The sequence below is a fragment of the Thalia democratica genome, chromosome 9 (genome assembly GCF_965202585.1).
Source record: "Thalia democratica chromosome 9, ktThaDemo2.hap1.1, whole genome shotgun sequence".
Classification (NCBI taxonomy): Eukaryota; Metazoa; Chordata; class Thaliacea; order Salpida; family Salpidae; genus Thalia; species Thalia democratica.
The window spans coordinates 5,353,243-5,365,423 of NC_139173.1; the positions used below are offsets into that span (position 1 = coordinate 5,353,243).

At 27.5% G+C, this 12,181-nt stretch overlaps 1 protein-coding gene across 1 annotated transcript; it reads right to left on the minus strand.

Annotated features, from left to right (window-relative positions):
- Window positions 1-716: 716 nt before the first annotated feature.
- Window positions 717-10,277, minus strand: LOC145844699 (kelch-like protein 24). Its single transcript, XM_082952115.1, has 13 exons — window positions 9,921-10,277; window positions 9,564-9,619; window positions 9,382-9,507; window positions 8,139-8,297; window positions 7,164-7,294; window positions 6,542-6,693; window positions 6,076-6,277; window positions 5,961-6,018; window positions 5,551-5,693; window positions 4,896-5,019; window positions 4,456-4,567; window positions 2,598-2,723; window positions 717-1,517 (listed from the first exon to the last, which is right to left on the minus strand). Exons 1-13 carry the CDS (start codon window positions 10,171-10,173, stop codon window positions 1,330-1,332), a joined length of 1,830 nt encoding a protein of 609 aa, XP_082808241.1. The 5' UTR covers window positions 10,174-10,277; the 3' UTR covers window positions 717-1,329.
- Window positions 10,278-12,181: the final 1,904 nt, after the last annotated feature.

Genomic DNA, 12,181 nt, shown 5'->3' on the forward strand with positions numbered 1-12,181 from the left:
TTAGTAAACAACAAATCAAAAAAAATTATGATCAGTTTGGTTTTATTATATTTTAATAACATTATAACTTTGTCATTAAAGTTAACACAAAATCTTTGTAAGCACTTTCAAAGAATGTTTTTAATCTATTATTGTAATACAGAAACAACCTTTAGAATATTTAAGAGCACTTATTTTCTCATAAATTAAAAAATAAATTCTACGAAGAACTAACAAAATTAACGTTGTTTTTCGAAAAAGTGAACAAAAAAAAAACAGCAACAATTAGTTTATTTTAAGACATAATAAAATACATTTAATTTGGTTGCTGTTTTTACAAAAAAAACTGTAAATAAACATATTTTAGAAACTAAAATAAAGGTTTACAATAAGAGGCTGTGTTACATTTGTTAGAGGCTTTCAAACATTTGTTCTAACTTGTAGTTGAAAATATACTAATAATAAAACTATAATTTATTTATAAAGTACATACAGATCAAGCTTTGTTTTATAGTCTTGTTTTTATTATTGAATTTCTTTTAAAACTTTAATTTTTATCTAATTTTAAGAATTTTAGGTTTTTTTGTTAACTTTGAAAGTGAACTTACACAGTGACTCTAAGAAAAAAAAATTATAGTTTTTTTAATACTTTTAAGTGTTTTTGTTTTAATTTAATAAACAAAACAATTGAGAAAAACAAGTGTTTCAAAAACATTCTACGTATGTTCAGTAGTTACGGTCGATTAACAAAGAGAGTATGTTGTAAAAAAATTAAAATAAAAACTAATTTCAAATTAAAATTTTTAGATAAGTTAAAGAAAACAATTATTTTAAAAATGATAAGCAGTTATTAAATTTGACAACAAAAGAGCGAAATTAAGCTACTTATATCTTTTCTTTTCAGTTTTTAATAAGTGTTAATAAGTAACAAATCAAAAAAAACAACTCTAACAATCTTAATGACTAAAAATTTAACTGTATAACGCGAAAATTCTTGAAACAAGTAAAAATCTAGAAAATATTCATACAAACACAAAATTAATAGACTTATTTACACACAAAAAAAATCTCATATCTCATTGATGCAAAAGTACTTAGCAATTTGTAAACAATTTAACAAAAAATAAAACACGTTCTTATTAAATTATTAGCATTATTTTGTACAAGTTTTTGTAGCTCTTATTGTAAATTTAAACAAGTTTTATTCAAAAATTTTAAGTAATCATAAAATTTGAATCAAACTTATTTTACAAATATAATCAATAAATAAGACACATTCTACAAATCATTTAACACGAGTATAAACTGATTGTGGAAACTAATAATTTAGTTATATTTATAATAATTTTATCATCGATGCAGTGTGGAAACCTTCATGGAAGCCATTTTCTTTGTTACGTCACTGCTGAACCTGGTGATTGTGACGCAACCATGGTAACAGCAGGGACGGGGCATCGACCCGATATTCTGCAGGGTGTTCGAATTGGGGTCGAACCTGTGAACCGCGTCGCTTGCCTCGCTGCCCTGGCCCTTGCCCCCTGTGTTACGTCATAATAAAATTAATCTGGTTGTATATGAAGTACTTGTTGAAACTTTAAAATAAAATTTAAACTATTAATATGTTAGTTTAATGGACTAAAACTAAACTACTGTTTTACAAGCTCACTAAAATAAACTGTCGGAAACAAGTCGGATTGGCAAAGTAAATTACAAACCAAAAAACTTGTAAGCATTTAATTGATTTATGCTGAACACTAGCAAATGCTGTGACTACTTCTTAGTTATAACCTATTTAAATTCACCATAACTTAACAAAAAGTTTGAAACATTACTTACAGAATGTGTTCTACAAATAAATTTAAAGTTGACAAAAAATATTTTTGTAAGTCACACCGTTATAGTTCTTTAAGTCATAAACCTTTGTAGTGTCAGGTTGTTATTTAATAAAAATGTCGTTTTACACATTTTTAAGCTCTTAATTTACTTAAAACATTGTGATGTCATAAAACTAGCAGTAAGCTTATGAAGAAAGCATCCAAAAATAATGCTCATAAAAAAACATTTCGTCTAATTAATCGTTTTAATCTAATTTAATTAGTTAAGTGCCGTCTTAATTGAGATATATAAAGCAAGCTTCGTATTTTCTAAGGATAAATAAAAACTTTTTAACTAGAAAAAACTTGCTCAATAATAGATAGAATTTTACACGCCCAACTAAGATCTAATTACCAAAAACTTATATACTAATGTATGTTTTAAGTTTAAATTAAAAAAATTGATAGTAATCGGTTGTAGTTATAAAGACATCTAAAAAACTGTTAAACTCTTAGTTTGTGTTTTAAAATTAAAAAGCTAAAAACATGAACTTAGTCGACTAAATTGAGTTCTAACCACCAACAAACTTCTAATAAAAACTTCATACCAAGCACTTAAAAAAGTAAAAATATAAAGAATAACTTTAGCATAAACCCTCAACTAAAACGATCGATTAAAAAATATAAATACCTTTTTTTTACTATCAAACTTTTTATTTTAAAATATCATACCTGTAATATGAATAATAATACAACTATTTAATGAACAACTAATATAAGTAGTAATGCAATATTTTTACATACCAGTAATATAAAGCATTCCTCCACACGCGGTGACACCACAGCTGTCCAGCCTGTCCAAATCAACCTTGTATTCTGTCCATTCATTCAAAAACGGGTCGTAACAGTTGATGCTTTTGAATACTGAACCTGTTGAAACAATATTTAATATATTAGATGTTTATTTATTGTAGTTAGCTTTATTTTACTAAGCTATAATAAGCCTGTCCTAGACTAGACGTTAAAAGGTATCCGTGGTGTGCAACTCAATGACCGTAAGGTTTTTTGTGCACAGGTTCTAGGACCAAACATTTTGAGCGTATTTTCGTCGTTCAATAAACTATATACAAAAATTTGGTCGTTTCGAATTTTTTGATAGACTACTTTTGTTCAAAAATATTTTTTTAATCTTTTTCAACCTTTTTTTTTCTATCATTTTACTTCTTAAAAAGAGAACCTTAATCGTTTGAAAATGTGATGACTTCTTATTCAATATAGTAGTTTACAGTTCTTAAAGCACTTTGAAGTACAAATATTTAAGCACTATTCCACAAATTTGTTTGAACTATCCTTCAAAATAAACAGAGTTTGTAAGAGATACTGTTTTATAACAAATCAACTTTTGTGCTTTTGTTTTCCAAGAGTTTATAAACTGAATAAATCCCTGTTGTAGTTAATCAGTGGCTTTACAAGAAACTGATGAGCAATCCTTATTAATGAAAAATGTAAATTTTTGTTGGAAAGTTTTATAAAATGAATAAAATTCGTTAATTATTCCGTCTACACTTTAAAAAATAGTTTTAATTTATCTGTTGTATAATATCTGTTGGTTTCTTTTTATAATTAAATGAAGCATATTTACGTTTAACTTTCATTTCTAAATTTCACACAGCTTTTTAGTTCCCATAATCTATTAAAAAATGTTTTGTTAGTACATTTTTTAAATTGCGCTTGTTTTAACTTCCAAATACGGTAGTAACTTAACTTATCGAGCATACACTTTCAAGTAAGACTAAAAAATGAATGTGTACTTAGCAGCTAATTTCAGCTCTAGAATGACCATTGTTACTTATATTGTTGTACAGTACATATTAAAATAAGATATAGTTAACAATCATTTAAAGCCTAACAGTCATGACTATAGCACGAAAACAGTAAAATGCGTTAGATTTTTTTTAACAGGATAATAGTCCACAAAATTAGCTTGTTTTGATAACATAAATAAAACACTTGACGTTTTATTAATTTAAAATTATTCTTATGCAGTATAAAGAAGAATACTCGTGTAATTTTTTTTTTTAACTTTCAATGATACTAATTAAATGGAATACCAAAGAGGTTAATTTTTACACGTTTCTCAAGCATTACACCAAAAAGCCACATGAATATTTTAAATATGTGTCATTTGTATATGGCGTGATTAAGTTGTTTTTGTGGAAGTATGTGAAAAAAAAATACCTATTAAACTTAGGTCTTACTTTAGAAAACAAGTTTTAGTCAATTCTTTTTTTGATCCTTAAAAACTTTTAAAAAACATCTTTTACAGTTGTGTTTGGATTTAAGTGCTGACTTTAAAGAAAGAGGCTGTAAATTACGTATAACTCTTTCTTGATGACAATCATCTAAATGTATAGGTTTAAAAATTATTAATTAAAGCAAGTTTTGTTTTAGTTTGAATAAGCTGTTTTTTACAACATTTTACTATAGCTTTAATTGTTATTGAATTAAACTGGAAAACTTTATATTGCTTAAAAAATATTTAACGTTTTAATTTAATAAACAAATTTTAAAATTTTACTGAAAAAATATGTGTAAATAAGAAAAATACTATTCAGTGAAACAAAAAATTACTTCACTAAACCTATTAATATGATTTGCTAACCAATTACAAATATTCTTCCTTCAGAAGTAGCTGCAGATAAAAATTTTCCAGGTATAAAGGGGATCGGTCCTTTATAGGTCCAAGTCTCTGTGTCAGGGTTGTAGCATTGTACCTACAGTTGTAAAAATACAATTTTACAAGTTTGAACTAAATTGATTACTTTATTTAATGTTGATACAGAACATTTACTTTTTAGATAACTGTACCTGAAGTTAAAAACAAAAAAGTTAGCTATGCATTCAGTCTTGAATAGCAGTTTTGAACCTATACTTTTAACTGCATTTTAATTTATTGTTTACAACTAAAGATTGTGTTTGGTTTGTTATTTTTATAATCTAAAACTTGAGCTCTTTATATTAAACTTAATTATTACAACGAGGATGTAACTATACTATATATATATTACATATATATATAGTATATATGATAAAAAGACAAACTTTAACAGTCTGGTCTTCATCCGTTCCACTGCCAATCACGTACAATTTTCCATTGCAAGAAGCGACTGCACACCAGCAAACAGCTCTCAGTAGTGGGGCTATTTCTTGCCATGTGTTTGAGAAGCTGCAAAAATATTTCGTTGTAAACTTTTATCTCAACAGTGGGGCTATTTCTTGCCATGTTTTTGAGAAGCTGTAAAAACAATTTGTATCAAACTAGTTCATAATAAAGGAGCTACTTTTTAGTTAGTATTTGAAAAACTATGATAGGATTTTTCTTATTATAATCTTTATATAAAAGTTATTTCTTGCAAAAAGTTTGAGAAAATTAAAAAAACTGTTTTGTAGTAAAAAAGCTTTCAATAACGATGCTATTTCTTGCAAGGTGTTTGAAAATAAAAACATTTACCACTTTAACTGCGGTTAATTTTGTAATTTTACTTTCTACCTTTTTTAAATTTTCAAAATCAAACGAATTTATTTTTCCATCAAACATCTAGTAGTGCACATAGTAAAAGTAAATAACAAAGCTGTAATGATCAATAAACTTATTATATCGCTCAAAACTTTTAAGTTAAATCTTGTCATCAAAACTCCAATGGAATAGTTGTGATAACGAAAGTAAATAAATTGTTTATAATAAAATATAACAAACTTATCGTATCTTTCAACACTGGTAAGCTTGTTCTTTCCATCGAAACCACCCACACAATAAACGTGTCCACCCATCGAGTGCATCCTGTGTCTCCATCTACCACGGACCAGTGGTGCCACTTTCACCCAGTTGTCCAAGTGCGACTGTTGACCAATTTTTAATGTAATTTTTCAATTGCGTTGTATGAGGTATGATAAGGTAAACTATAGTATACTATTATGTTCTACCAACAATAATATAAGATATATAAATATATCAACCTGATAAAACAAAACATTTTTGAAGTATTATATATTAAATCCACACTGTGTAGGTTGGCATCAAAATGGCTAATATGTCAGTTTGGAGTATAACTATTTATATAAAAACTTAACTTTATTTTATAATTACAAAATTACAAAATTAAAAACCTGGTACAACCAAACATCTTTGCTATGAATCCTCCCTCCGCTGACGATGATCGAGTTCCTGTAATTGAAATTAATATAAAAACAAAACAAAAACTGAATTATTGATTCAACAAACCTGTAAGCGGCAACCGCATACTCGCTCTTAGTGAAAGCTGGCAGTTTAGCCAGTGCGGTCCACTTATCTTCCACGGGGTCGTACGCTTCAACGTAGGGCATGTTGTAACCCCCTATCCGGTCGCAACCCCCCACAGTTACCACTGCCGACATGCACCCTGTTGATCTGCGCGGTTGAGTTCGTACACTGTTGATTTCATCGCCTGGAAATGGAAAATAATCATTATAATAGTATTCAGCTAAGTTTTTAAACATACTATAGTTGTTTCACTGCTTGTACAGTTCGCCAGGAACAATTAAACATAAATAAAAATAAACATTATCTATTTTTTTGATAGTATCTATTGTTGGCAATAGCGGTTTTGGGGTTTATTAGTAATATAATTCTAATCTCTGCTGTTTTCTAGCAGTGAAAACAAAGTAAACCTGATATATTGTATTTTCTAATTTCTTGTTTTAATGCCAACCTAATATGTGATATTTCCTGGTTTCCTGTAATAATGGCTGACACGCGGGATTCGTGACGACGTTTTCATCGCTCTCAATATTCATCACGAAGTATGTCGGATGAATGAGGGGTAACCGGACAAATGTCAGTAAATCGGGGAAGTATGATAATCTGTCAAAGATAATAAATGCTTTTATAAAATATTTTATCCTTTTAAATGCAGTAGTATCAAAGTAAAATCAATACTTGAACGTGTTAAACACATGATAAATTATGAAAAATAGTACGTTTATACTAATTAACAAAGTTTAAAGTTATAAAGGTTTGTGATTTATTGCTTTATTTCTACAAACTTTTGATTTGATATGTTAATGCTTTGAACTTTTTTTTTGTTTATAAGTGTATGTAGATGATTTACGTTTATAAAAATACATAAACGTCAAAACATCAAAACTTACACAACCTCTTTTTTTTCAAGGTAATACTATATAGTAAAAGTTTTATATGAACCATCACAAAGAAACTATCAGTAATAAAAGTATTATTTAACACAATTACCTTGTGGAACGATCATACATTTTATAAACAGCTTCATAAACAATTCCTTACAAAATGTAATACCATACAGTTAAAACAATTACCTAGTAGCTTGATCGTAATTGACCCATCTCTTCACAGCTTCGTAGACAACTTCCTCTTTCGGTACGTTTATGTCGTCATTGCTGATATAATCAACAACCCTGTTCCTCGGCAGTTCTTGAAATTCCTCATGCTGTATATGTTTTTATTATTTTTATGCATTTTTATCTTATAAATCAAGACAATAAAAAGTAATGTGCTATTTTTTTTTATTTTAAGAATAAAAACCAGTTCCCACAAAAGTTTATTTCTTTTTATTATTAACTCAGTTCATTTTGTACGTTAAGCTTTAAACTTAAATGTACTCACATTATAATCATATGATAAAGTTCTAAAAATAGCTAAAATTTAATGTTAAAATTTATACAAATTAATCGTGGTATTTGAAACTTTTTTTTTATTTACACATGACATTTTAATCCTCTTGTTTTTTACATGATAAAAAACGACAAACAAAAGTTTATAAATTTATTGCATAATCATCAAATAAGTTTTTCAGTTCTTTGTTTTACGTTTCTTTGTTATACATTTTATTTTACAACATTACTTTTAAGCTTCTTAAGGATTAACTAATATAAAGTTTTTCAAAAGAGTTTCAAGAGTTGCGTTATCAGAAGTCTAGCATAAAGTTTAGAAAACAGCTAATGCATTTATTACTACAAAAAAGTAATGTAATGTATATCTTTCAAGAGTTGGGTTGTTGCATATATACATTACATTTACTGTAGTGAATGATATAATTGAAAGATATACATTACATTTTATGATACAACAGAAATATAACTCAGTAAAAACCTATGCACACTGAAACGTCATTTAAAAGTTTAAAATAACTAGTTCTATACTTTAATAAAATCATTTTTTTGTTCAATCAAATCAAGTATACAAAAGTTTCCACCTGTCAAACTTCGTGAAACTTGTCGTATATCATCGAACTTGTTTTAATTTATTTATTTAATAAAAACATCTCAACCCACCTGACAAACTTCGTGAAACTTGTCGTATATCATTGAACTCGCTCTGTTAAACAATGTTGATAGGGAGTGTGCTTCCGCGAATCCCCGCATTCCAATGCAGTTGCAAGGATCAAGTTGCGTCTCAAGGAACCTCGTGCAAGCCTCCGCCAGTGCGCTTATCTGTAAAAAAATAAAAACAGCTTTATCATTCTGTCGACCAGGGTTTCACAAAGGGGACCAAGTTGCCCCCTTGGGGGTCATGAGGTCATAATATGAAACTTACACTGGAGTTCATGATGAAGAGCAAAAAAAAAGATCTTAGGTGTTTTTAATTGTAGTTTTTTGAGTAATATTCTTGGTGGGGGCCATAGCTTTTTTAATTTTTGTTTACGGGGGCCTTTAAAAAAAGGGAAACCCTGCAGTAGACATTGAGTTAAGACCTCAAATCAAATTTTTTAGATTTTGAAAATCTGGGAATATACTTGCATCCAAATGAAGAAGGCTTATCAAAGCGATTATCTTTTATATTTTTCTCCAAAATAATTTATGTTACAGTTTTACGTGATAGTATGACAATAATAGATGTATGTATCAAAGAAGAAAAACAATCTGAGTTTTTTAAGTTATTTTAGAAAACAAAGTTTCGTTTAAAGATAACTGTTTGAGCAGAATTTTATTAGCTGAATAAGCTTACAATTGTTTATACTGAATTATGAAATTATAAATTCTAATTTTTGTTATGAACTTAATTAAATTAAAAAGTTCTACTGTGAGTTTAAACAATATAAAAAATAATTATTTAAGTACTAAGCTAGTATTTAAAGTAGTAATATTTCAAATTTTAAATGGCTAACAAGTTATCTTTTGCATCTGGCAACAACGACTGTTAAAAATTAATTTAAAGCAAAACGAAAGTATAATAAAGAAAAATAAACTTCATAACAAGTTAGTGTGAACAAATGAAGCAGTACTTTTGTAAAGTCAATATAAAAAGAAAGTTTAATGCATGTACTTGTAATCAATAAAAAAGTTGTTGTTTACTTTAGTCTCTTTAGAATGATTTTATATTAACAAGCATATTTATAAGAAAATAAACTAAGACTATCATATTTATATAAGTAACTCAAAATATTTATGCTCAAAAAAACAGCAGGCTCCTAAATGAAATGAAAGAAAAATTTAGCTTAAAAATTTTAATTTGAAAACTTAAGTTTGCTTTGTTTAATTAAAGAAAAAATAAAAACAACAAGCAACAAAATCTAACTTGGAAGAGGTTTGATGCCTCCAAAAGATGCTGCACATTCTCACAATCTATGCAAACAGTTGCAGTGTAGAGATACTTGAGCAATATTTCCATTGTGTCACTCGTCATTCCGCTAATTTGCACCACCTATGTGTTTATATTGTTGTAAAAAGTTTAGTTTGTGTATAATTGAGTTTGTTTACCATCTCTCGCGACTCCTTGTGGTCGTTTGTGAACATCGCTTCGAAGTATTTGCTTCCTGAAAAAAAAATATACTAAAGCGTTAGTTATAAATTTAGTTTTAATAGTTAGTTAGTTGTTTTTGTTGCTTAAATTTCAAAAGCTACTACATCATTTTAATGTTTTTAGATTATTTTAGTACTTATTAATTTTGATTTTTAACGGTATCTGAATATCACCAAAATATATTAACCAAAAAATTATAATTCAAAACTAAAATATGCAACAACATTTTTGCTGAGGTACTAACAACAAAAACATTTGATTTTTATTTTATTTATTTTTTAAGGATTCAATATTAATCCTTATTTCAAACAAACCGGCGACTAGAACTGCTCTGTGACAAGGGAATTCCCTTTCTTCCGCGGCCAGTATGACGTCAGTAAACAAAACCCTGTTGCGTAATTTGTTGAAACACTTCAACACTTGGTGGCAGTGTTTCGGGTTCGTGTACTCCTTCCGCTCGTTGCTAGGCAGTTTGTCGTCATCGTCGTCAGGTGGCGTGGTTTCCTTGGCAACCGCTGGAGGCGTTATGCTGACGAAAGAGTCGGATCTGTTCAGGCGCAGCGGCATCAGTTTAGGGGATTTTTCTTGAGGTATTACGAGGTTTGTAACAAGCTGCAACTTTTTTTTATTTTTTTTGCAGTTGTGATAATTTTGTGACTGCGACTAAAATTTCTTATGAGTTTAAATAGAAAGAATCGGCAAAGTTGTTTTTGTATAGATAATGTTTAAACTGCTTTTTAAAAGTAGTTCTTTATCCTAAAGTCCATTAAAGTATAATTTTCATAAAAATAAGTAATAGTAATATTAATAAATCCTTTTTGCTAGTGTTTACCGAAGTTTTATAAAACATAATACCAAACCTGTTCAAAACAAATAAATTTGATTTAATTTAAACTTGAGCCAACAGACGCGTTGTCGTCTGCAAGTTGTCTATGTGACGTCACAACTAAAATAAGCCACCCGCAGAAAAACATGTTTCAACTTTCTATTTACTTTTTCTATTTTAAACTTAAATATATATACATGAAAATGAAAAACTTGAAAAACTGCTCTAGGTCATTGCAATTGAACTTACAATGTTTTTATCTGAAACGAAACTTTATCTTATTCACTATTGTTATCTGTTTTTGTTTTTCTATTGTTTTATAATTGAAATAATCTTTAACAAATGTCATAATATTGAATTCTTTTCGCATTTACTGGCTGATCTAAAATAAAAGCTGCATTGAAAAATATATTTAAAGAAATAATAGTTAAACAGCAAACGATTTAATTGTTAGGCCTATGTGTGCTACAAGCCTAATATGGAAATAACGTGCTTTATGACTTTTACACAGTAACATAGTTTAATTGTTTATTTATATTATAAAGGAGCATCTTTTTTAATGAAAGGCTTAGTTTTAGCCCTATAAAAGTATTTATAATAAAAAAGCTCACTTAAGTTATTGAAGATTGAATTGTTTAGATTATTTATGTAAAACTGAATACAAAATAAAATAAAGCTTTGAAATATTTTCAGAAAGATAATGTAAATACTTTAAAAAGATAAAACTAAAATTTTTACAGAGTGTAGTTTTACACTATCGTAAAAAAACAATTAAGGCTATACCACAGTTCTAAAAATTAGTTTAATACTAAAATTGTTATTACATGTTACACAATGTAACTTGACGTCTTAAAATTAAAAAAGCTCACACTTTCCTAAGCATGTATGCTAAAAACCAAACTATAAGACTTGATTTAAAAATATCCCTCAATAGTTTTCACTTTTTGATTTCATTTACGTTTAAAAGTCCAAAAAGTTTGTTTAATAAATACTTAAGTGGACTACTAAACTAAAACTGCTACTATAGTAAAAATAAAAGTTAACTGTCTAAGCTCAGAAATAATGTAGGTTACCTTATATTTATAACTTAAAAGAAACTGTTTCTAAATTTCACTTCTACCAAAATATTATTATATTTTTTTAGCTTTTTATCGAAATCAGAGCATATGCATGTATTAATGCTGTTAATCGCCCGAGGGAATAAAAAGTTTTAGCAGTGTTTTTTACATTTCGCCCAACTATAAGTTATAATTGCGATTTAAATGTGAGAAGTTTTTAAACTTACTAATACGAAAGAAATTTAAAATGTTTGTAGTTTTTATCCAACTTTATACATATAGTTTTAACTAGTCAGTTTTAAAAAACGTTTTATTGTTAATATTGTTTTTTTTTTTAGGTTTTCTAGTTTATTAAAATTGTAAGGAAAAATCAACTTTGTTCTATATGTGCAACATTATTTTAAATCATTTTGGGATTTTATTAGATTTTTTATAAAAATTAAAACTTATGTTCACTTTAATTGCTATCTGTGTCTTTCTCTTTAATTTAACAAAATTGTACATTAGTAAAAAGTATAATTAAATTAATTTTAAAGTAATATGCACTAATATATTGTTGTTTTAAGGGTTATTTGTACTTCTTATAAGGTCTTTATACATTTTTGTTATTATTTATTGTAGTTTTAGTAACATATAGTAAATTTTTAATACAGTAATCAAGTATTCTCAAATAAAATTAAAAACTAATATC